The sequence below is a fragment of the Falco naumanni genome, chromosome 4, assembly GCF_017639655.2.
Source record: "Falco naumanni isolate bFalNau1 chromosome 4, bFalNau1.pat, whole genome shotgun sequence".
In the NCBI taxonomy this organism is placed as follows: Eukaryota; Metazoa; Chordata; class Aves; order Falconiformes; family Falconidae; genus Falco; species Falco naumanni.
This window is the reverse complement of record NC_054057.1, coordinates 11,579,530-11,606,550: the sequence shown is the minus strand read 5'-3', so window position 1 is coordinate 11,606,550 and position 27,021 is coordinate 11,579,530. Positions and strand designations below refer to the sequence as shown.

General features: G+C 40.1%; 1 protein-coding gene across 1 annotated transcript in view; it reads right to left on the bottom strand.

Annotated features, from left to right (window-relative positions):
* Positions 1-14,429, bottom strand: part of HIBADH (3-hydroxyisobutyrate dehydrogenase) — an 84,751-nt gene extending 70,322 nt beyond the window's left edge. The window contains exons 1-3 of the mRNA XM_040591567.1: positions 14,296-14,429; positions 5,761-5,921; positions 789-898 (exon numbers count right to left, since the gene is read on the bottom strand). Of these exons, the coding sequence (XP_040447501.1) occupies positions 789-898; positions 5,761-5,921; positions 14,296-14,377 (353 nt within the window). The 5' untranslated portion in view covers positions 14,378-14,429. The remainder of the gene's footprint in view (positions 1-788; positions 899-5,760; positions 5,922-14,295) is intronic.
* Positions 14,430-27,021: the final 12,592 nt, after the last annotated feature.

Sequence of the window (27,021 nt, the reverse complement as noted above, 5' to 3'; positions counted from 1 at the left end):
TATCGAGTCTAGACAATCTACTGCACTTCTGTCTTCTGTATGTTTCTTCCTTTACATTATTAACCTGGATAGCAGTAAGATCCTACATGATCCTCAGAGGTATCGAGTAGCCTTAGTCAGCCTGTCAGGACCAGCGCACACATGGCTAGAAGAGCCTTTTAAAATACTGTTTATTTTTTAATTGGGCAAGTCCAAAACCTCTGAGTATTAGAATTCTGTGAATTACAGATTAGGCTCAGTGGATATCCCTCTGCAAAAGGTAAAAACCACGGTTACACATGAAACAAACTCTTCAGATATTTTCTTGTGTAATAAACAGACAGTAAGTAGAAATCAATAAAGTCGTTAGCTTTTCTATGTTAATGCACTTTAATACCTTGAGACACAATGCTGTCTCTTCAGAATATTTCATTTACAGGATTTCAAGTTAAAGAAAAAAACTATTTAAGCAAATAATTGTTGCCAGCAAATACTCTAGTTATACTTGTCTGTAGTACATTACATTACAGTAAAAGAAACATTTAACTGAGAAGGCAGGTAAGTCAGTTAAGCTGCCTCAAATTCACAAAGATTATTATTCTACTGAAAATAAGATGAAGAGTTTAGCCAAAAGCCATTCAAAAGCAAGCATAGTTTAAGAGCTCACATAATTAGCCATATCAATAGTGAAAAAACAGAGGAAAACATCAGGTGCACGCACAGCAACAGTTACAGCAACAGTGATCATTTGACAAGCAACATGGCCTTGAATAGGAGTGGGAACTCTCCAAACTACAAAAAATTCTTACTTTAGAATTCCATTTGCTCCTGTGTAAACTTCTTTTGCATTGGGACTAGAAGGCAGCATGGTAATAATTCTGTCTGCTCTTTCTGCTACATCTGCTGGGGAATCCATTACCTTTTAAAGAAAAAAAATCAGAATTATCTAAGCTTACTCTTCCTGAAAAGAGATGTCAGACACATTTGCAGAGTTTGTTTTCAATATTCACAGGTCACTGGTCACAACTAAGCCAGGTAAAAAATCAGAACACAAGAAAAACTGCCTCCCTAATGGAAACGTTGATTAAATGGATTCAGTAACAGAAAAATTAAAAAAAATTAAAAGGATGTCCTCTCACAGAAGTTCCTCCAGAACATCCATCAGTGGGGATGCTTGCATCCCATCAACTCATTCATGAATCTGCAATTTGCTATAAACCATGCACCTATACGAAATATTGCTCTAACATTTCTAAGGAGGGACAACACAAAGGATTACAAAAATTTTACTATTTTTTCTTGTCTTCTAATATAGCATTGGAAGAGAGGAAGACTGAGGAAAAAAGAAAAAATTGACTCAATGCACCTCTGAGCTTCACCTTAAAAAAAATTAATCAGATTAACTGATGCTTCTCACAATATTATGGTTGACATTTTTAAAAAGGAAAATTATCAGCTCAAGCATTCTTCACCAAAAAGAGCTGAACAAGCTTCAAAATATATTGTTAGGTATTGGTTGTTCAATAAACTCACCTAACTTTAAAGGTATATTACCTTCCACAGCTCATTTTCAGAGGCAGGCAGTATGGTATTTAAGATCCACAGCAATGAAATATTGATGGCTAAAGTAGTTAGTTTTATCCAGAAGGCATCTGCCACCAAGATTTTTGTCCAATGCTAGTTTTAAGTAATTAATTTATTTTTAAAATGCTTTGTTACTACATTCATAGCTCAGGGAAAACAGCAACAAAAAAATACAGTTTATTCTTTTATCTTTAGCCCATGAGGATCAAATCTGATTTCACTCATTCCGGTAGTTTTACTGAAAGGAATTAGGTTCCCAGCAGAAAGTAAGATGAGCAGAAAATAAATTTTGTTTGTGGATATTTATTATATATGCGATATATATTTTCCAGTTATTGTTGCTGAATGATGAAGAGTAACTTCAATATTACAATGTTCTGTTCTGCTAAATATATTATATGCCTTGGGTTTTTAAACTTCAAGAAATGTCTTAAGCAAACTTTTATATGTATTTCTTACATACAAATTACATATATATAGAATTTCCGTATCAAATGGCTTTAGGGTTAAAAAAAAAGCAGTTTAACAGCTACCTGAAAATTTGGTTCCTTTCCATAATGTAGACAAATCAACAAACTGAGGGCCTCATTTCACCATTCCTTAACTATTCATAACTACAGGTATTTGTTTCCATTTTTGTTATGTTTGATACTAAAGTCCCTTATGCAAATATATTCTCTTTTTATATACAACACATTTATAAGGTCTCAGCATCAAAGAAAGCACGTTATGTACACATTTGTAAGAAATGCTGAATAACATCTTGAAGGACTTCTGGGATACAGCATAAGAAACTTCTTGATTTCTATTTGACTTACAGATAAAAAAAGGGAAGACTATATATATTTAGTAAACAAAGCTCTCAAAAAGTAAAGAAACACATAGATGTGACTTAGAAATATGTAGGTTTTGTTCAGAAAGAATAAGTTAATGCTACACAAAACATCTGGTATACCACACAATTATAAAAGGAAACATACCCTAGTCTAAAGAACAAAGGTTAGGAGGAATAAATGAGGCAATTACAAGCAGAAAAACTTCTACATTTGTTTAGTTAATTTTATGACTTGCTTCCCTGGAGACCAGAGAGCCTAGCTCTTTATACAGGAGTACGACACCTTTGTCTTTAGGTCTGAGTATCTCTGGTTCAGTTCAGTCCCAATTTGTATTAATAGAGGAGGAGAGAAGTGTGTAATTGGAACCTGAATTTATATACATCTTCTTATTTGAAACGATTATCTCCAGTATTCTTAGAGGTTTGCAAGTTATCAGCTGAAGACTGTGGCCCACACAAAAACTACATCAGCTGGCTATGTAGATAGGGTACAGCTTGGTTTTGGTTACGGATTTAAACAATTCTTAAGCAACACAGATATATAGAAGACATAGTAGTCATCTACACAGAAATTAATTTATTCCATCCATGTCTTTCAAAATACTAACATGCCTTTTACATGAAGAAAATTAGATTAAAAACATACACAGACTGGGACAATACTTCCACAACCATACAAAGGAAAATCATGTTGCTACCTTGAAGTAAGTAGCAAAACCAGTGGGAATTAAAGTGGGAATTGTCATTCTTGGCTTTTTGGTGCTGTTAATAAATATGATTAATAATTCCAGAAGAAACCCACCTACCTGATTCAACAAGCAGCACACAAAACTTTTTTATTTATTTGGGATTTCCTGTCTCAGAAATACAGTTGCATTATTTGAAAGCTATTAGGAAACATTAAAGCATTGGAAATCATTAAGAATATGTGTGTAACTTTAAAAAAACATACCAAATACTAATTGCTGATTACTAACAGACCATCTCAGAGTAGCAGCCCACCAAGTTCCATACATGTTCTTATACCTGCCAGTTCAAGTGAACTTTTGCAGTATGCAACTGGAAAGGGGAGACTTTTCTTCATATTGGTCATTGGTTTATGTCCTTCAATATGTGCATCTGCTTATATTTTTTCCAAAATGCTTCCCTATTTTTTCTTTATATTTACAGTAAGTCAATTAATAGTTCTGCTTGCCTGAAATAGCATTCTTACTGAATACACTGAAGAAAGCTCTATTTTCATGCTGCTTTATACATCAGAAGACTACAGTAACACTCTCAAACTTCGAATCTGAGATAAGATTCAAAGATAGGTAAACTGATGCAAAGTAACTGTGTGACACACGCACCCTGCTGTGTGAGAAAGAAAGTGGTAACTGTGAGGAAGCGGAAAGACAGTACAGTGTGGAGACAGCCTGCTTGCTCACAGCACTGTTTAGTATTCTCCCTTGTTTGTAGCCTTGCAACTTTCTCCAAGTTTTCACCCCAAGTGGTTCCATATGCTTCTCTCTGCCAGTTTCCTCCTTACTATTCACCATCAGCAGGCAGGTGGCTGCCTCCTGACCTATACTACCTCCCAGTTTTCCACTTCAGAGGCTTCAGAAAGTGGAGTCACAGAATATGCAGACTTATGAACAAACATCCTTCATCCTCCATATACCTGGGTAGTAGCACTGACTTTAAACAGTGGACATTTGACAACATTTACTGTCTCCTGGGGGGCATCTTTTCACCTCTGTAACACTCCTGAGGGTTTAACCTTACCAGCCAGACCAAAGAGAAAGCAGCCCTTGGAGTCCAATGTTCCTTCTACAGCAGTTTCTACAAGGCCCCCTGGACCCACAAGTTTCCAACTCCTGAAAAAAATGTTGGGGTAGGATTTACGCCTACAGATCAAGAAGAGGAAGTTATGTTCACATATTTTCTGCAAGTGTGTTTTGTTTGTATTTAAGCCTACCTATGTATTCTCTTAGTGATTTACGAACGTAAAACATACTTTTGGCTTTATTTTTAAAAGCATTACAGTTCACCTTTAACATCACACGTTAAGTCTTGCAGTGGATGACAAGGATTCTATTACTATGGCAGTAAGCTATTCAAATGAGCAGCCACAGCAAAGAGATCCCACTGCAGCATATGAATTAAAAATACAACCAATTGTTCAAAACAAATTTCCTTTCCCTTTGCCCAGACTCTTACTCAGGACAGGTCTGGTTCATGCCTGAGGGTCTCAGCTGCTTTAACAAAATAAAACCAGTAGCTAGGATAAGGAGCCGAGAAGCTTACTTTCCCGCTGAATGCCGGGATTCTGTAATTATTCAAGGGGAGCTGCAATTAATTATCAACAGGTGCACTTTATAATTTTATCTTTCAGGAATCTTGATATTACCTCATTATTTAGAACAGCTGCAATTAGCTCCAACAGTTAAGACTTCCAAGTTAAGACAGTTCCTCTGTCTACCTACAATTTCCTTATGACAGCTGGAAAATTCCCCATCCTCTACACTGTCACATCAGAGTATTATTTTTGCATTGGTTTCTCCTTACTTAAGTACATTTTTTTGTTTCAGTGTTTTATGCACCTACCCAGCCACCCACAACTACCTAAGCTGCTATAGCTTTGAAGTGTGTCAAAAACATTCAAATACATTTCAGACACTTAGAAATGACCCATCAGCAACTGAACTGGGTTTCTGGATCTATTAACAGATCAACAAAAGCAACAGCACTGACTGGAACAGGGCCAAGATTTTGCAGGGTATACAGCAGGAAGGTAAACCTCCTTAATGTGATCAATTTCCTTCCCTCCTTTTTCCTTTTTTCCTTCCTCTTCTCTCACCATAACCCTCCTCACCTCCAAGAGAATAAGCACTTATATAATTAGATTTTTCCCCTGCCCCTGAGGACTGCACCTTGAAGCAGCAGGAAAGCTCATATGTCCCTATAACCCTTACAGCTATGCCAGCAGGAATTTTTAACTAGGGTCATTTAACCTGAAAAGGTCAAAGTAGGAACCAGATGAAAAGCAGTGCACTGGCCATCTAGACCTGAGGGAGGAAGCAGGAGAAAGAAGAAGGTGAAAGAACAGGCCATCAACCTCCTCTCATAAAGACGGGGGGGAAAACCAACTAGAGAAGCCCAACAAGGTAGAATACTGGCTAACAGCATGAAAACTACTTAGGGTAGAATCATGTCTTTGCTCCAAGTAAAACCTCCCAGATTCAGATTGTATTCACTGCATTGTTTTAGTTCTGATCGTGATCTTAACCAAGAAAAAACTCTGGATTATTTAGATGCATTGCATGCAAGATCCATTCAACACATGCAGTTATTGTTGGAATAAAGAAAGTTCATTACTATACCTGAGCACCCAAGTCTTGAAATTCTTTGCAAGCTTCTGGGAACACATCATATGCAATAACTGGATATCCATGTTTAACCAGGTTTTTTGCCATTGGATTTCCCATGTTACCCAGCCCAATGAATCCAACTGGGGTTTTGGAAGCCATTGCCCTAGAACACACTGATTTCAAAACAATAAATATCAATATATCTGTATTATAGAGTAATGTGTAACAATGATGTAACAAAAGTTAGCATGTAATCTGTTTCCATTGATTTAAACAACTTTACGCTTAAAAATGGTATAAATGTGAATCCTATTCTACACAATTTAAACCATGAATTATAGCTCACATTGGGCCACATATACCATCCCAGAATGATTTTTCTACATATCAAAGAAAATTATTTTAATTACGAAAATATGGGTGTTTCAAAAAGTACAGTAATAAACTTCAGCAACATCCCTGAAAGCTAAGGTCTCAGAAGAGCTCAAACGCAGACTTAAAATATACAGGCTTGTCTGTATTTTGTTATATGTCTAAATCCTAAACTGGATATGCAAAATCAAATTTTATATATATTTTACAGATGCCTTATTTACAGCTTTGGTTGCAGCCTTAGGATATAGCACCTGTCCTTTAGAAATGGACTGAGGATGCCACTTCATTTCAGGCAGCCCCTCACAGATAGTAACTACAGTCTTCTGATCGTGCATTCAGATATAAGCCACTAACTTAAAGGCAAAAGTCTCCATAATAAATCATTGCAAATCCTTTGAGCCATGTAATCACAGTTTAAAAGCAAATACTGAAAACCAGAACAAACTATAGCATAAAACACAAAATTATGAATTTTTTATAGGAATAACTCCTGTAGTCTATTTGCTGTACTACTAAGAACTATAAAGCATAACCTACAATCTGTGGAAAACGCTGCAGTTTCAGCAAGTTACTTTTTAAAGTAGGTAGTGAGTAGCAAATGCCGGACAGTAAGTAGCATTGCAGGCATTCATCTGCTGCAATCACTATCTCATCACTCTAAAGCTCCTAATGTAAGGGCAGCACAATTTGGCAGTGCTGAGATTTCTTTGCCAATTACTTAAAATAATTTCTCTTTTACAACAAAGAAAAAAGTTATGCAGAATAAATACTAAGGCATGTGGCAACTAAGCAGGCAGAAACAAGGCTAACTACGGAACTGCAGTAACTCTGAAGCGTACATACAGAAAATGTGCCTAAGCTGGATCGAGACTCTAAGAGGTCTCAATGCTTAGCAAAGAATCCTCTCTAGGCCAATAACACTTGATTAATCATTTTAAAGTCTTTCTGACTTTAAGCTCCTTCTTAGCCAGCAATGGTCATGCTCTTTCATCTGTAGCACTATTTTGAAAGTGCCACATTTAATAAATCAGGTTCGTTGAAAGAACTTTGGTCTGGGACAGTTTCCACAGATGCCTGCAGCAATGACATAGCTAAAGAAGTAGCACAATTTAAGACAAAACTGCACTGGGAAAATGCTTAATGCAAACTGAGATAAGTCAGGAAAAGAGCACGTTACTTTTTTAAGAAGTGCTACATGTCAAGTCTAGGAATCAAATGAACAAAGAGCCTAAAACACCATCATCAGCCATAGTAATCATCTTGGAGTCTTTTCTTCCCATAGTTTCGATGAGTCAGTCTTCCCCAGTATATCATTTACGCTAATCTAAAATTGCTCCTTTTGTTACCCAAAGCTTCCAGCTTCCTGAGAAGGTTCAAGTCCCAGTTTGCAGCACCTTTCTTTCTCTGTCCTTTAATATCAGTGGATCTTATTTACCTTGACTTCAGTAAAGCTTTCAAAACAGCCTCTTCTAATATCCCAGTAGCCAAATGGGGAAAGTATGCACTGGACTGGACTGCAAGAAATATTGTTTGGACTGTTGGGCTTAAATAACAGTGCTCAGTGGTTCAAAAACTAGCAACAGTCAGTTATGTGTGATGTTCCTCATGGATCAATAATGGGGCTGCTGCTGTTTTAAAAATTTCACCAATGACCGTGATGACGGGACATAAGTACCCTCAGCAAGATTATGTGTGACATCAAACTGGGGGGAATGGCTGAAAAACTGCAGGGTAGGGCTACCACTCAGAAAGACTGGAGAAATGGGCCTCAAGAAGCTCAGCAAAGACAAATACAACATCCTGTACTTGGGGCAGGAGACATCAGTGCAGGCTGAGGACCAGCTAGACATGCAGCAGCTCTGCAGAACCTGTGGATTCCCACAGACAACATCATGAGTCAGCAAAAGATTACATTAGCAAGAGCATATCCAACAAGTCAAAGAAATTGGGGATTCCGTTCCACACACCACAATACACAAGAGATGTGGTCAAACTGCAGACAGCCCAGCAGACATCAAGTAGTATGACTGAGGAGCTGGAGAATATGGTGTCTGAGCAGAGGCTACGGGAACTGTCTTTGCTTAACTTGGAGAAGCAAAGGCTAATCGCAATCTTCTACTACCTATGGAGTAGAAGGGAAGAAGAGTTACAGAGCACATTAAGTCAGATTCTTCACAGAGGTGCACAACAATGGGACATGGGGCAATGGCCAAAAGTTTAGGAAGGGAAATTCTGTCTGGAAATAAGAAAAGCATCCCTGATGAGGAGAAAGGTTCTGTAGTGGAACAGGCTACACAGAGAGGTGATGCAACCTCCATCCTTAGAGCAAGCCTGGAGCAACCTGATCTAGCTTTACAGTTAGCTTTGCTTCCAAACCTCAGTTTTCTTTGTTTCGGTGAATTCCAAGTAACCTCATCAGAACTGTAAATCTGGCTACCGTGTTTAGGCTTACTCTTGTAGACTCTTCACTCTTATTCTGATCTTTTCTCTCACCATATCGTGGACATCTAACCATCATCTCAAACTAAACATCAAGAAATCTCTTAATTGTCTTCAGAAAACTTCCTTGATACCTTTTTTCTTTATCAGTTCTGACACCAGCAGTGATGCGTGTCACTCATACCTACAGCCTAGAAGACCCATCCATGAACTACTTAAATCTCATTGCTTCCTCCTTCATCATATCTGAGATACCAACTACTCAGAACCTGGCCACCTGCCTCAACAGATATAATCTTGCCTTGATATTCATGGAAATACTGGGAATTCAGAATTACGTTTTATCCATGCTACATTCTGTCACTCCTCTGCATCCTACCTTACTTTTCTCTACCATGTCACATAAGACTGCTTTGCTTTGATGACTTCATGGCTATCATCACGTTACTATTAAACATCAACTGGTAATTGGACTGCAATGACAGGCCTATTGCCAACAAGCAGTTCTATTACTTCTCTAAGGCAGCTCTTCACAATGTAAATACCCATGAAACTAACTCATTCTTATACTATAAGGCCTTCCTTAAAACTATTCATTGTGCAACATCTCCAGAAGGCATAGCAACAGTTAGGCTGGAACATGAGGCGACATGCTGATTGGTAGTATTAGTTTTGTGCCACTGTTTTCTATTCTTTCCGCCTTTGTCTGTCTCTGTTGATCTTTTTGGGGGGTCTCAGTTTATGAATCAGGGACCATTTGCTATTGTGTGCTATTTAGAACATACTCAAATCCACAGGAGTTGGGACCTGTTAAAAGAACTAGTCCAATTCCTGGCTCAGTTTCTGACTTCTTAGTTTGGTTTAACTTTTCACAGCCCAGCACTAAATTAGCCACTTTAAATTGATATAATTTGATTAACAGCTTTGAAAAACCTCCAGATCCCCAGGTACTCAAATACAGGAAAACTGCTTTAAAGGACTGACGAAATTACAGATATAGCTAATAGAGCTGATTTCCATTACATTTGAATCGACTGTATTTAGAATCACGGCCTATTTTTTAATGACTACTTAAGACAGTGGGGGTTTGCCAAACCGAGGATGTTCAAGATAATATGATTTTTCACATCGTCATGTTAGATGAAATTCCACAGGTGCTATCACAGAAAGTGATGTCCAGCTTGAATATCTAGGCACTGTTTACCATTTGATACGTGGCACAGGCTTGGTTTTGAAATAACTGTATAATTCAAACATCTAAGCATTGATATTCTGCAAAACCACATACACGTACACTTAACCAATCCCTTTAATTGTATAAGCATTTGCAGAAACTGTCCCTGTGGTATTGAGTCCATTTTACTTCAACCATAAAATCTACAGTAACCTGCTGCAATCGCATGGCTGGAAAAATGCCCAGTCCTCATTCAACTTCTAACAGAGGGCAGAACATCACAAGTAGGAACAAGAGAAGCTAGTTTTAAAATAATCACTGATACCATGTGCAACTGAGTCTCCTTCACTGGGAACAGAACCAGCAACATAGGTTAATCTATAGATCAAGTTAATTGTCAGCAAAACCAGGTACAGCTACACTGACTCCAAAGAATTTGGGCTTCTCCCAGGAGATCCTTCATTATTCTCTTGAGGGACCATGTGCTCACAGAGCCCTGTGACTATGAAGACTCTGCTGAGGAGGAGGATCAATTTATGACCCTCTGGCTATATTGGGGGGTTATAGACAATATAGATAAAAATGTATTGACATGCTTTGAAAAGTCAGCCTACTATAGAAACACTTGGCCTAAGCTACAGTTTCACAAGAATTCTACCTTAAAAATAATTTAATTAAAAAATCAGCAAGAGTTTATGAATCTCTGAATGCCTTTTCTTGAACAAAATGCATCCATTAAGAGAGTAAATTCAGAAAGGCACAGATTGCAATCCTGTCCTTAGAATACCTGGCCTGCCAATGGACTAAAACTTGTCTTTTCAAGCTTCTGCATAAAGATACTGAAAGCAATTTTTTTTTTAACCTGAATGATGACAGTTACAAGTTTAGATCGTTTCAGATGTTTACATTTCATTTTACACTATCCCCCAAAGTAATGACTCTCACAGTTTCAAGAAAGAATTTCAGCTCCAGTGGTGTCTTGAATTCACTGCAAATAATAGACTGCACTGATGCTATAATACACAGTGCAGAGGATACCTCTTTGTATTCAAACAAAAAGGAACTAATAGCTGGATAGGACCACAGACAGTAGAGCTGGAAAAGGGCCAATATGCTTGTACTCTGAGGGAAAGCACAGTCGAACTGGCCAAGAACAGGACTGAGGAAACCAGTAACTCACAAATTGTGATCTCAAATGTATTACTTACTTTTTGGCTTTATAAAATCTATTTTGAACCATGCTCACCAAAACATCTAGCTCCTGGGACAGAATCCCTAACTCCACGGCCAAATGAAACCAATAAATCTGGCACAAGGCATAATAGCCTACATATTCCTGTCCCATATGGATTTCCTAATCAAGAGTGGTTGCAAGTCATATTAATATTCTTGATCTCTCTGGATCAGTGCATCTTGAGCTCTTTTCCAATCCAGTAGGTGAGATTTAACTGGAGCACGGGAAGATGCCCAGAGGAAGCTCAACTACTGAAGCTGCTGGTTTTGCTCAAGGCTTTATGAGAAAGTACAGTTGCATATGAAGTAGCTTGACAAGGAGAAGAAAACATGATGACAACTCAATATAAGCCACTAAATGAAGGATCCTGTCACTGATTTAGCATCTTCAGTTCTGGTACAAGTACAACAGAAGATACCAACCCTTTTCTCCTTCCTGCTTTGAAAGAAAAGATCAGAGAGAGCTTCTGTGGTTTTGTGTTTTGTGCAGACTTCTCTATGGAAACTCATAAAACCTCTACTGAACTAGATCCTGGAGGGAACTAGATGCAGAAACTTAGACGTTGAAAGGCCAGCTGTACATGGGCAGAATTAGGTCCTTCTGCTCCTAGAAGCTTTGCCAATGGAATTTAAATTGCCCCAGGGTCACAGGCTTTTAAAGGTTATGCAATGATTTTGAGAACTGCACTCTGCCAAAATCATAATTTAAGAAGACTACAAGACTCTAAATTTGGCCAGCTTTACACTGAAAACATCCCACTTGCTTTTCCTTGCCTCTGTAAAGGTCTGCTGATGAAAAACAGACATGCTAGCTTGTAACAGTCAGAGTCGTCTTACCTCATTTTTCTTATCTGCAGCTATACCTCATTAAATGTTTGCTAATACATTAAAGACAAAAACATGCAGTAAGTACTTTTCATCTAAAGAGAATATCAAGTGTACACTTGATCCCTTAATTAAATAATGTGCTGGACTTCTGAGCAGCAGGTCTTTCTGTCATAATCCTTGCTTAGTAATTAATGCGCCTCTGCACCAAGGCACGGAATCATTCAACCGTTCAAACACAGCTCCTGCATCAACAAAAGTACTAATTTAACTATTAACTGCATGGGTCCCTACTACTCATCCAAAACTATTTGTAAGGACATTTTCATTCTCTAGCAGGGTACTGTCTTTTTTGATGAACAGCTCCTTCAGCTGATGAATCTTCATTCAACAGAAAATCTTCCTTTCTCAGCCATCACAACTCATTAACCTCCCCTTCAATCCCCCTAACAGTCCCCAAGAAGGACTTCTTCACATCCATCAAATATGTATGTTTAAATAAGGTCACATGCACCCTCTCCATGAAGCACCTTTTCCAGCCAGTGCCAGCTGCAGATCACAAGACTACATGGTCTCTATCCAACTTGCTAATACACAAACACACCTGAGACGTTCCTCTGAAATTTGCCCTCAGCTACTTTCCTCCTAGATGATCTAACAGCCTCTGGTATAAACATACAGAAGAAACAATCCATCATGGTCTGTGCTAGCTGCAAAGAGCAACTGACTGAGTAACTAAGGAGTATTCAATGAGTGAATGAAGACAGCCCGCTCGCTAACCAAGCCGTGGCGTTGGACAGCTCTCAGAGCTGGCAGAGTTCCTTCACTAGGATGGCATTTCACTCAGGACGTTGATGAAATCACTACTCAAAAGACAACTTTTAGACTACTCAAAACTAAAGAAAAGGATGGCAAACCTAATAAACACAGCAGATGTACAGAAACCTCGACATATAACTAAGCAGTAGAGATCAGCAGTTAAGAAGGCTTAATGCTTAGACCTTCAACCCGTAAGCACTTCACGGAGTCAGCAGGACTTCCACCACAGTCACTACTGACTGAAATTCTGTTCTATGGAAGTTTTTTGGGAGAGTCACAATTTCTTCTTAGACTTAGTCACACTTTCTTACTCAGGTCTTCAGGCAAAGACAAACTATGTTTTCCAACTTTAAAGGCCAGTGTACTGTTTTGGTTTGCTTTTCACACCCTGGGCTCACCAAGAAACAAGACCCCTTCCATCTTCTCGACATTAAAGATGACCATTGGAATACTGACCAAGACAGGGGATTTCAAAGCTTTTACAGAAGTATCTGAGAGCTGCCATGCACAGCAAGTTCAAAATACATTGAAAGCTACTGCTTGCGTGGTATCACAAAAGGCACTAAATACACACACAGGTCTCCTGTATTTAACTTTACTAGCATGTGACCAATATGCCTGCTGCACCTGAGCTATTACTTTGCACACCATCAGAGCTGCAACTATAAAAAAAAAAGTTAAAGTGTTAGTGGAAAAGACAGTCAAGTCAAAATAACACTGAAAGCTAATTTCAAAATTAATTGTCAAACAATATTCATTGATCAGTTTAAATGAGGTTTTAAAGGAGTTACTTAAAAGTAATCAATTCCTGAAACACTTTGTTAAGCATCAAGATTTTAGAACCACATACAACTTAAAATAATATATTTCTTCCACTTTGCTACCTGAAAATCCTTCACCTGTTTGTTGGGAGCCTAACTATGCAGCGGCATACATGAGCAACAGAGTGCTACAGAGATGACATTGAAAAGACAACTTAATGTGTATTTTCAGTTATCTACTTCAGCAGGTAAACTACTTGGAAACAGCAGCGTGATTTTCAGGGCTCTGAAAAGGGGAAACGTCTAGGTCCAGTTCTGCAAATATTCCTCTTCACTTGCACCCACACAGCATTTAAAGGTGTTTGCACCTTCCAGTGCCCATGAACCAGCCATACGTGTGTGTGCGCCTGCGGAGCTGGGACGGTAAGAAGTGCCACTGGATTTACCTTCAGTTTAAGGAAAATACTCGGGTGCAATGATCAAGAGGGCTGAACAGCCCAAATCTAAGTGACAGGTACTGCTAACGTGTCACTGGTGCCACAGGAAACCTTCGCGGGCTCTGATGATTTCCAGGCATGCTCCCTTAGCCCAACGAGTGAAGACACTGAGCAAAGCCACTCCGGCACGGCCGCAAATAACGCGGCAGCTGGAGCCGCTCCGCGGGAGCGCCCCGTGCCAGCGCAGAGCCCCCCGCGCTCCCCCGGGCGGCCCCTCACCGGGGGCTCTGCACGGCGCGGCGGCTCCGGGGCCCGCCAGGCAGGGCCGCCCGTTGCACCGGGCCCGTCGGGCGCGGAGGGCCGCGGCCGCCAAGGGCAGCGCGGCGGCAGCACTCCCCGGCCGAGCCCCGGGAAAGGCCCGGTCTTTCCCCGCCCGGCAGTCAGAGCGGAGCCGCTGGAGCCGAGGGGAGGGGCAGGTCCTTACCCATCGCCGCGCGGGCGGCACGCACCCGCCTGTGCCAGCGCCACCAGCCCGCAGGTCCCCCGAGCACCACAGCCGCGGCCATGCTGCGCCCCCGCGCCGAGTGACCTCCGGCCAGCCACCACCCGCCCCGGCACCTCCCCACCCACCGCCCGCCACGCTGTGAGCGGCAGATACCGCAGCCAACCACAGACACCCCTCGGCGGGATCCAGCCAATGGGAGAGCAAGCTTCCTCCCCGCGGCCGGCCGGCCCCGCCCGCCGCCCCGTGACGGATGGGGCGGGCCCGGCTACCCGCGCCTGGAGCGCGGAGCGGGGCGGGGCGGGGGCCGGGCAGGCGCTGGGGCGTCTTATTGGGGCAGCGGGGCCGGCGGCGGGGCTGCGAGCGGCTCTGTCCCGCTGCCTGCGGCTCTCCCCGGGGCGGTGTCTCCTTCCAGCCCTCCTTCTTGCCTGCGCCTGACGGCCGTGGCTTCCCTTTCCTGACGCTTGGCTGAGAGGAGGCAGGGCCGGGTCTTTGGCGGAGGCGGTCTGTGGTGCGAGACGGTGGGGACGCGCGGCCTGGCCGTGTGGGGGCTGAGGTAGGAGGGAGCGGGCCGCCTTGCGCGCCGTTTTTGCCCAGTCAGATGGCAAATAAGCGCCGGAGCTTGTGACCGGCTTCATCGTTGTGGTGGGTTGAGCCTGGCTGGATGCAAGGTGCCCACCAAAGCTCCTCTACCGCTCCCTTCCCCAGCAGGGCCAGGGAGAGAGAATACATTGAAAGGCCTGTTGGTTGAGATAAGGGCAGAACAATTGCTCAAGAATTGCCATCACAGGCAAAACCAGCTCAACTTGAGAAAAATTTAATTTATTACCAATCAAATCAGAGTAGGATAATAAGAAATAAAAACTAAGTCTTAAAAACACCTTGCCCCCACCCCTCCCTTCTTGGGTCAGTCTCATTCCCTCTTTTCTCTACCTCCTTCCCCTGCAGTGGTGCAGGGGGATGGGGAATGGGGGCTTTGGCCAGCTCATCACGCATTGTCTCTGCTGTTCTTTTCCCCCTCAGGAGGAGGGCTCCTCATGCTCTTCACCTGTTCCCATGTGGAGTACCTCCCATGGGAGACAGTCTTAAAACTTCTCCAGCATGAGTCCTTCCCACAGGCTACAAATCTTCATGAACTGCTCCAGCACAGGTCCCTTCCACAGGGTGCAGTCCTTCAGGAAAAGGCAGCTCCAGTGTGGGTCCCCTGTGGGGTCTCAGGTTCTGCCAGCAAACTCGCTCCTCTCTCTCCACGGGTCCTCTCAGGAGGCTGCTCTAGCACAGCTTCCCACGGGTCACAGCCTCCTTTGGCCACATCCACCTGCTCCAGCATGGGTCATCCATGGGCTGCAGGTGGGTATCTGTTCAAATGTGGACCTCCACGGGCCGAGGGGGACAGCCTGCCTCACCGTGGTCTTTACCACGGGCTGCAGGGGAATCTACTCCAGTGCCTGGAGCGCCTCCTCCTACTACTACTTCACTGCCTGCAGGGCTGTTGCTCTCAAGTTCTTACTCCTCTCTCCAGCTGCAATTGCTCTTGCCTAGTTCCCCTCCCCTGCTTAGATATGTTAACCCAGAGCTGCTACCACTGTCACTGGTGGGCTGGGCCTTGGCTAGCAGTGGATCCATCTTGGAGCCAGCTGGTATTGGCTCTACTGGACACTGGGGAAGCTTCTAGCAGCTTCTCATAGAAGCCAACCCTTTAGTCTCCCACTACTAAAACCTTGCCACACAAACTCAAAACAATCATGTCCAGAGCACGGTTCCCAAAGGCCTAATACAGGTTTTATCAACATCAGTAAGATTTGTATTTGAACAAGCTAGCAAGAGCTGTGCTGCTCAGCTGCAGCCTAAAGTCTAACAGGGCTTTGAGACCTTGCTGGCAGTCCAGGGAGAGAGAGCTTCAGGTGCTGCAGGGCTGTGAGGGAGCAAGCCAGGCTCCGAGACAGGGCATGCTGGAGGCAGGCAAATGCTGCCTCCTTGGAGTAAGGCTTCAGCTCCGGTCCTGCAACTGCCACGTTCATCCCTCTTGAACAAAACTTATTTTCATGACAAAAACCCTTGCCTTAGTTTCTCAAGGAGGAGTGCTGGGTACTCCCTCGGTCATTAGGTTACCCTTGCTAGGTCAGAGCTTTTTTTGGTAGCTGTTACGTAGTATCATTTACAGACTTCTGCGAGAATGTAGTCGTCAGGAGTACAGGTCTAACGAAGTCAGCTGTTCACTCATGTGTTAGCACAGAAAGAACAGGCTCAATATATTAGCTTGCTTCTTCTATCAGTACCATAATACGGTTTTTTATATTTGCCCCTATAAAGCAGTGGACAATACACAGTTAAATTAACCTAGCCCAACGCAAAGGAATTTCATGGGCAGTGAAGGTGGCTGTGGTTATAATAGTAGCTTTTTTCTGGCATGTGTGAGTGCTACTGCTCAACAGGCCGATCTCCTGCCTTCACCCAGCTGCTGCTTTCTCTCATTGCGTCTCACTCAGTATGACTTGAGAAGAAAAAAAAAGAACCCTGCAGCTAAGGCAATGGAAAGAGTCACACAAAAACTGAAACTCTTTAATTTGCTAGCACTTTGCAAAACATCTGAAGCCCCAGAGACTCATATGTACCAATATTTTCATAAGCTCACTTGTCTCTTCCACCATGCCATTTGAAGAGCGCCAAGTGAATGAAGCTACTGATTAGTGAATGAAGCTCTGTTTACTTTTCTCCTCAGTGGTGACGAGGTTGACAACCATCTTGAACACAAATTTTGTTGGTAGAAGTGTGATTCCTCACTGAGGCAGCTCTGCTGGCAGAAATCTGTACTGAGGTGTCATCCAAATAAGGCCTTTGAAAGTTATTAAAACCTGAATTTTACACGTAATCACACAGAACTTTGAAAACATGTTTTTTTGCCTTCCAGCCCAGTTCTTCACTGCCTTACATTTTCAGAGCAATCGGCGCTTTTCCAGCTGGCTGTAGAGTCCTATCAAATCTGAACTGAGTGAGAAAAGTAATTAGTTTTATTTTTGAGGGGGTTAAGAATAGATAGGTGGATCAAGTGAAGACTCTAATGCTACACTCAATGTGGTCCTTGCATTCAGATTTTTACCTCTCATTACAAGATGCAGCTTTACATGCATAGCTGTATCCTTCTCTAGACCTTTATCATGTCTAAGAGGGTTTTTTACTTGTGTAGGTAGAAGTAAAACATTCTTTGTTTAAAAGGTATTATGAGGAGAATTTCACTTTGTACCAGCATAATAAAAATACACTATAACCACTTCCAAACAAAGCATGAGAAACTGTTAAAGAAGAGTCCTATTGATAAAAGAGCATCAGACAACCTTATATTACTTGGCCAACACACCTGTGAATCAACTTTATTTTTACAGACATGTCCGCTGTTACCTTACTATAGTTTTTACATTGCTTTTGTACAGAGCATGCTTTTGCAGACAGATGCAATTCCTTGAGATTAGATTAAATGGAATCTCTGCTCATGTAATGAACATCATGATCACGTCATGATATAACTGATACTAGTAGTTTAGTACATTTAAGGTAGCCAGTATGAGAAGGAAGCGTTTGCAGGACTAGGTGGTGCAGGGCTACCATACTGTAGAGCATTTGTGGAAGGGAGAAAATTAAATTAATAGTGTTGCTGTGGTTTTTATTTTCTCCAAAATGCCCTCTAGTGATGTTTGAACTTCTAGTAGGCTTATAGTAAAGTTAGCTCATTTTGTTAAAAATAATTTTGCCTTTCATAAAATTTTTATCTCACTATAAATCAAGACTTCCTAGTTAATTTTGGTTTTTGTGTTATTTCTTTACCAACCTAATTACATTCTTTCCACAGAAAATAAAGAAAAAAAGCTTTGTTAACTTCAAAATACTTTTAAGTAATTAGCCATGAAAGCTTTTACTTATATTAAAACCCAGGATAAAATTGTTCTGTTTTTTTTCCAACAAAGCAGCAGTATGTCCTTACTCACACCTAGTAAGATAGTGTTTCATAAAGATTTGTATGTGATGATTTCTGCAACTGTTAACTAGTTAAAATGCAAATAAATTGTTATTTGTATAGCTTGGTTCTACAAATCACTATTTTTTCCTGGAGTTAAGAATGGGGATACATACCTCATTTGAGTGCATACAGCCTCTACTTTTTAAAGTAAAATGATTTAAAGTAATGTGAGTGAAGTCTAAAATTGTCTATAAAAATAAATTCATTAGGTATTTTAAAATACCTGGAAGTGCCAAAAAGGCTTTCCAGAAATCAGTGATTACACTGCAAACATGCCACAAAGGTGAACTGTTAACAAGTGTGCCTTTGCCAGGGGTAGGAAGATTGCCAACATTTAATTGGCTTTAAAGTTTTGTTCTATCAATGGTGTATTGTATCTTAAAAGCAGTAATGCCTACCTTATTATTTAGGCATGAAATGAGACCTCAAAATATCTGACTGATTATGGCAGCAAGGAACTATTTTCTGAAGGAAAACTTGCTAGCCTACTTGTTGCTGTAGGGTAGGTAGGGTTCAGTTTTTACAACACGTAAAAATAGAACAGTATAAAAATCATATGAGAATGACAAGTAGTAAACCTGTAACTGGTATGTATCTGTTTTCATCAGTAGATCTTACAGTGCTTTATAAAAAAAGACTACAGATGTCATTATAAGAACTGATCTTTTAGCTGTCAAACCCATTTAAGTCATGTTGCTCCCCAAACCTAGATATACCTGGAGCTCTGCCTCAGTCAGTCCAGTCAGTTCAATTGCTTTTTGACAGCTTTCTATACCAGACCTTTGAAACGAGCAGGATTTAAAAAAAAATCCCCACTGCTTTTGCCCCAGCTGTTCATCCCGATCCTTGCATTACAATTTATGGCCCTCTCAGGTATGCCAATGTAACTGTTGTTAATCCTTTCGCTCATCTGTTTGACAGTCTGTCCCAACGAATGCTTGCACTGGCACACTGGTCCTCACGCTGGAGGGTCTGAATGGGCCAAGCTGGAATGAGTGAGTGGGACAGAAAGCTCTTAAATCCTAAACTACTGGGTATTGGTAATGTAAAACCAAATTCTTGGTCATGGGAAGACTAACGAGGTTCAAAGTGTCGTATAACACAGAGTGACAGAAAAGGGAAAGAGAATGCAACTTTCTTGACTCTCATTATCATATAACCATGTCATACCCATTACCATTATTACCATGTTCATTAAGCCACATTGCCTTGCTATTACTAATGCATAGTTGCCATATCATCTGGCTTTGTAGACTGCTGCTGACACATTTCTGCAGGATATGAGAACTGTGGGGAAAAAGATACAGTACCTTTATACTGCATAGCCCTGTATCCCTGTATCCCAGCTTGTTAGATCATCAAAAACTTGTGTATATTTACTTACATCATACCCAATGAATGCTCAGTGATGTTGTAAATCTAAATCTTTGTTTTTAAGTGGCTCAGATTTATTTTCTTAGCCTGTAAGAAGTATGTGGAGACCTTAGGTGTGCTCCATAACATTTGTGATGTTGTAACATGGATGTTAAAACATAAGAACTTGTCAGAGCACTTGTAATACAGAAAGCAGCTGCTATATTTTTCTGTCTGTTGGTACATTGTGTTCATTAAGTTCCAGGAGACCTAAAGAAACATAAACAAATGTGTAAATATAAAATAATGTAACAAAACCAACTTCTTTTCATTCTTACTGCTGAAAATGTGTCCATCTTAGTTTCCTTTACAGGTCTCGTATAAAAGGACAAAGAACTTAAAAAATCCTACAAACACAGAACATCTATAGTATTTTTTGTCATTTAAGGATTTTTTTTCCCCTTAATAAGGAACCTCTGAAAGCAAAGGGAAATATATGCCCTGTGTCAAATTATGGTAAAGGTTGGATTCACTTTCAGAGCCTGCCCCCGACTTTAAATCTGTTGATGCAGGATAATTACAGGTGATCAGGTTTTTTAAAATTTTTAATTACTTTTGGGACATTTCCTTTTCAGGACTTGGGAGTTTTATAGTCTGGGTTGATAACTAAGAACAATTTTCACTGAATTTAGTGAGACTTACAGGCATATGACACCTGTAAAATGAGACCCTCATTGCAGACTGATATTTAAATTCAACATTAACACTAAGTGTAGCTAAAAGAAACTACAGTGGATGGAGCAACACATTTGAAACTTGAATCAATATGAAATGGCAGCCAAGCCTACAGTGTTTCATTCCTCCTTCTAACCTTTCATCTTGCATTTGTTGTGTTTACTTCTCTGCATTGGAGAGCTTTCACAGTCTTTGTAAAATGCAATGAAAGCACAGTGGAACTGCTCAGGAATCCCTGAGCAGCAAATAGTTGGATGTGGGAGAGCATTCCAGAGAAATATCCCTGCATATTTTGTTTCTGACTGGGTACTGCTGGAGACAGACTACTGGGCTAGAGGGACCTTGAGTCCAACAGAATATGACATACTTCACGCTTGTAAATATTCAAGTTGGGATTCTCAGGGCAGCATTCATTTCCTAGCTGTGTGCTCTTCGCTAGATAACTAACTGGAATGTATAAGCAGCAATGCAAGTGGTTATTTTTGCCTACAGAAAAAAACCCCACCCTTGTGTAATCTGAACTGCTTTATTTCTTGCTGAATTGTATGATATATTCTGTAGCAGTATGTAATTTAGTAATCAACCATGACCTGAATATGTGCAATATTTGGAATATTGCATATCTTAAGGGGAAGTAAATTCCAGGCTTCTGTAGGAATGTAGTGCCTTGGGGGAACATAGAAACTTTGTTTTGGTATGAAGACTTACTGTTTTGTCAGAAGCATTCGTACTCTAGTTTGGAAAGCAGTTGCATCTCACTGGGACCTCAGGTGAATGTTAGAATGGGCAGGTTACCACAGGGTACCAGTACATACATATTTGTACTAATTGGTACTAAGTTCACTTAAGCACTAGAGGTTTTCCCCTCTTTTTAGCTTTGATAAATCCTATTAGGATGTTTAGGCTAGACTGTGCTGACTGGGTTTCTCAGAAGAGCTGAAAAGATTCAAGTACCTATTACCTAGAAGAATTCAATCATCCCCTTCAAGTTCTCTTCAAAATCCCGCCCAGATAGAATGCAATAAAGATAATTTACCTAGCTGAATTTCATGGAAAATGCTGTGGATTTTCCAATGATCCTGAAGAGATTTCATCCAAAGAACCAGTCCTTTTAATTAGAGCATTTTGCTAAATGGAATTTTTCACAGTTCGGGTTATGAGCAACTTCAATCACTACTATCTTTTACAAACAAGCAGGAAATTGTATGTGGGTGAGTGCATATAGGGTGTACCATGAACAATATAGAACTGTTCCATTTGGAGAACTGATACAAGAAAAATTTAAAGTGTAAGGACAGTTACCTGTATAGCATGCCATAGCAATTTGGGCTTGGTTTTATTTTTGTGTTTTAACCGAAAAATAAATTGAAGATTATTTTAATGGATTTTTAATCTTTCAATGATTGTGTGCAATATCTTATTTTTACATGCTTATTTCACATGACATAGAAATGCAAAGAGGAGGATGACTTTTCTTCAGATTTAGACAAACAGCTTCTGTAAAAGCAGCTGAAAAAGGAAAAAAAAGTCCAAAAGAACTGTTGCTACATATGATAAATAGTTGGTATCAGTCACAGTAATTTTATTTTCACTTCTACCTGCAATGCATTACCTATAGAACATATGGTTGGTGTGGGAATTGCATGAAACAGCCAATGCCCTGGCAGTTACAGGATACTGACATAGGAAAAGAAAATGAACATGGTAGGGCAACAGGGAAAAGCAATATGGAAAAGCTACATGGTAACTTGATCTGAAACTTAAGAAGTCCAAGCAATGAGGAGGTAATTGTTGCCCAGGAAAAGATGCACGCATATAACCCACAGCAAAAATAGTTCCATTTTTTCCAACCAACGTATGTGTATCAGTCTAAAAGCATCAACCTCACATTACTCCGACAAAATCCTGAACTAACCTCCTTATGGTATAGAAAGAGGAATTCTGGCACTAATTCAGTTCTTAGGTTTTCCTACGCCAGAGTGTAAAGCATATTGCTTTAGAAACATTTCCTTTGTGTGGCATGCTTCTGAGCAGCCTTAGCTTTGGCAAAATGGGAGGTGACCTTGCTCCTGTTGACAGTCTTAAGACTTTGTTCCTGATTTTAGAGGAAGGAACATAAGGTCCCTGGGGGAGCAAGGTGCATTAGGGGATATTCCTCATCACTGGCTCGCTAGAATTAGTACCCAGGAACATAACCTACTGCAGATTGAGACACAAATAATTAATGTTCAACAAAGCCCCACTGTTACTGAAGTAATATAATCCAATATAAAAGACCTAGCTTTTATTTTCTATACTTGGTTGCAAAATTTTAACTCAGTTTTGTATGTTTTGGGCATGCAATTATTAATAAACCTAATTCCTCTGGGATTTTAACTATACAGTGGATATAAAAAGCATCAACTTCACGTGTAAAAGGACAGAGAAGACCTTTACAAGAGGAGTGCAGAAATCAATACATACAAGAGGAGTGGATCAAAATATCTCCTCTGTTCCACACAAAGACAAAACTACTGCCATTATTGTAGTCCTCTATTGTCTATATTGCTTGTATTGCCTAGGCTGTCCTGTCCATTGTAAGATTCCTGAAAGGAACTGTAAGAAAAAGACTTGGAATGTATACCAACATGAAGCAATTAGTTGCAGAATCCTTATTTTAACAAATCTCTATTCTGTCCTATTGAAAATTTAATATTAATATGCTTTATGTAACATTTAAGAGTTCTAAATACAAACTGCCCATTGAGTTCAAGTCTAGCACTGTAATTTCACCATATAGCTTGCATACCTATGGATTAGCTTGCTTATTATTGATTTTTTTTTAAATCTCTATTATACGTTAATGCATTTCCCTAATGCAGACTGTTTTCATAGGTTACTTTTGAGTATCAACACTTAAGAAAAGTAATAGTCAGCTGCAGTGAAAAATTGCAGAATAAATTATCAGATAACAATACTTTTTAGAAGGAATACGCTGTTTGTTCATAAAAAATGGTCCATGTTTCATCTGTGCTGTGATATGAATGCCAGTAGAGCAGAATCACTAGGGTGTTGGCCACCAAAACACTAGAATCATTTGGTAAAGGTTAGCATTACAGTATCAGAGTCTACTGGGGAAAAAAAAAAAGGCAGGGTGTGCGGATGGGGGAGATGCAGTAATTTGTGTTTCTAAAATAAGAAAAGGCTAACCTTTGGTAATGTACAATATACTGATGTTAAAAAGTAATTTGATTTTTGCTGTCTGAGCTGGGAGTTAAATTAAGAGCTTACATTATACAGAGAGAGATGCTGTTTACACTAAAAGTAACCAGTTTAAGTAAGAAATAAATTTGGGTCTCTTGTAAAAGCACACAGTACTAAACCAAAATGTGTCTATGATTTTAAGCCTAATGCTACCACTAATAATCATTAGTGCCACTAGTAATAATGAAAAATAACAATACCACCACTAATAACAAATTAATTTACTCTGGACACCTTGAATATAACAAAATACAACTGACATGCAAATCTGGTCTGTTGTGCCTGCCTTTTGATATCTGACAAATTCTAGGAAAAGATGCACAACAAAAAACATCATGGCAAGCTTCCAAAACCCAGTTGTTGATTTAGGAAAATAAATTTTCTGAGGCAGACTTCCTCATTATTATTATTTCTGTAAAACTGATATAGGATGCCTGCTAATGTATACAAATTGATGCTTTGATTTACAAGTAACATGCAATAAAAAATATTTTCCATGACTGATTTGTTTGAAAGAAAAATACTTTTTGAATGGTTAATTTTTTTCCCCTGGTAACACATTATCTTCACTGAACATGAAGTCAAACTTTGGTTTGTTACTATTAAAAATGAACATAAATACATTGTTATCACTAAAGTAATATAATCTTATTATCATTTTATTAGATAAGCAGTGACAATGTTGTGTTTGTAATAGCCTCTAGAGATACAATAAATCTATCAGGGGAATGTCAGCCTGGTCCAAGACAGATTAAATGTAGAGAACTGGAATATAGTTCCCAGTAAACAAACACTTTGAGGGCAGGAGGTCATACTTGCTCAGCTGTTCTTCATAAGCCCTATTGGAAATAACTTTCATACCATCACTGAGTATATTTCATGCTACCAAATAACACTGAGGGCCAAGTATAGTTGTGATATAAATGATTTCTAAATGAATACTGAGTGTAAAATTACTAAAAAGCAGTATGTAAGTGGAAAATCAGGATGATGTTAGACATCCAATGGGTGCAATTTGTAAGATCTGCTCTTTTGTGCAGAAACATTCATCCCACTTGGAAGCTTGTGCACATTCTCATTGACAAATGAGCTGATTTGGCCCCAGCAACCCTGTGATTAATACAAGAAAAAACTAAGGCTAACTATATTTGACTTTAGAAGAGTACTAGGATGAATATTGAGCCAATGAACTCTTCCTCAGCTGTTGACTAATTGCAGCAGAATGGGGACTGCCAGTCAACAAAGGTCTGGGAAGGGGAGAGGGAACTACAGATTGAATTTGCTTTTGGCATCTCTTTTGACAGGGAGAAAAATGCCCAAGTTCTGGGAATGCTAGTAGGTACATATATATATCAATAACTCATTTATTATGGGTAAAGTTCTCAAAAACTGTTAAGATAACAGTGTTTTTCATATGCCTCTGTCACCCAGTTTTAAGGAAAAGCTGCACTACTTACAGACAGTGACAGACAATGTTGATGAGCTCAGCCAGGTCTCAGTGGTAGCGTTTAAGCAGGCAGTTCCATAAAGCCTTAAAAAGTTTCCTCCAGCACAAACATGGTATATTCAAAATATGCAGATGCACAGACCAAGTGCTGCCCGCTGACATATCCCAGTAAAGAAAACTGAAATACATGCTGTAAAAACAGATTCGAACCATGTTGTTTGTGTACAGAACACTTATTACAGGCCCAACAGATCCTATGCCATGTAGTGAACTAAAGTCATATGTCATGGCTGTGACATTACTGTGTTTTTAAAAGTCAGAATTATTACCCATATTTATAATGTAAATTGTATTTTGATTGAATGATTCCAGTTCCATAACACAACAAAACGCAACCACACTTTGGACAATATTGCTAACCTTGCTACGTTATAATGTAAGACATTTATTAGCAAAAGGTAGAGCCATTTATTAAATGTTTCTTTTTGTAGAAAGTTGTAGAAATGTAATAAGCACTATAGTATTCTGCCTTTTAAAAATATTCCTTATAAAAGGACATTACTTTGTGAAATAAGAAAAGGTGTGAACGTTTGAAAAAATGATAGGATATATGCAATAAAAATATAGTTGGCATTTCTAAGTGGTGCTGCTCAAATAAAATCAGAAAGACTGCATTGCTTTCTGTATGTAAATTTGCACAGCAAATCCAACATTCTCTTCTCTGTACAATGTTAACAGACACAATAGAATATCAAATAATTAGGGGATGAATTAAAGACAACTTTTAATTTTAGCACTGTGCTTCCTAGTAGTTGATTTGTACAGAATGTATATAACAGTACGGTTAGTATTTTTTCAGAGCATGTAAGAACCCATAATGCAGGAGTTTCAGAACTCAAGCAGTAGGAGGAGATAAGAACCTAGACTGAAGATCCATTGACTGTGAAGCTTTCCATACAAATAGCAACACAGGAGGTTTAGACCCCTCTCCACACTGAATGTGGGGCTATGGGGAAAAGCAGTGTGAGTCACTCTCTGTCTCAAGTCCCAGGCTGGGCACAACCTCTCACAAGTGCACTGCATGACCTGACAGCCCTTCTCCTCAGTGCTGGGTCAAGCATGAGCACAAGTCCTGCATCAGTCAGGTGGCACCAGCCTTGGCAGGGAGTTGTGGGACAGCACCACGCTCCCCAGTTTGAGCACAGCTGCTCAGGGAGCCAAGGAGTAAGAAAAACGAGTAAACTGGTGGGGACACAAGAACAGATAGAGCCAGGACAGGGGAGCAGGAGACAGCATTATTACGAGGACTCAGACGTCTTTAGGTCCTTCGAGAAAAAGATGTATCATTATGAGAAAATAGGAAAGCTGCCAAGCTTCTTGCAGATGCAGTATACAGTAGACACTTCTGTGCTTTGTCAGCAGTGGCAGCCAGTGCCGGAGGGGGACCCAGAAGGGGATACGAGAAGCATGCTGTAGGCAACTGTGGGAAGTGTCTTTCAACTTTCAGTCCCTCAGGGTTAAATGCTGTGGCCTGAGGTATAAGAACTTTGAAATCTCATTGCTTGTTTGTTTCCTGCCACATGCAGTTTTCCTGCCTCTGAAAACAAAATGTTGGTCATTTGGGAGCTTCCTATTACTTTCAGATAGTGAAGATAAAAGGCTGAGAGAAACAGTAAATCTACCAAAGCATACCAAACAAAGGTATTTACCTGTTCTATATCTGCTAAGATTTAAGTGACACCTACTCAGTGGTCATTTACATGTGGTTCTGTGTATGCCAGTAAGAGGTTTGCTAGTAGGAAAAAAACCCTTGCAAACATCATAAATAAGAAATGAAACACTCCCCCAGACCTGGGTCTCCAGTGCACATATATTAATTACACACCAGAGAGTAAAGCCTCAGTATGTGCAAGCA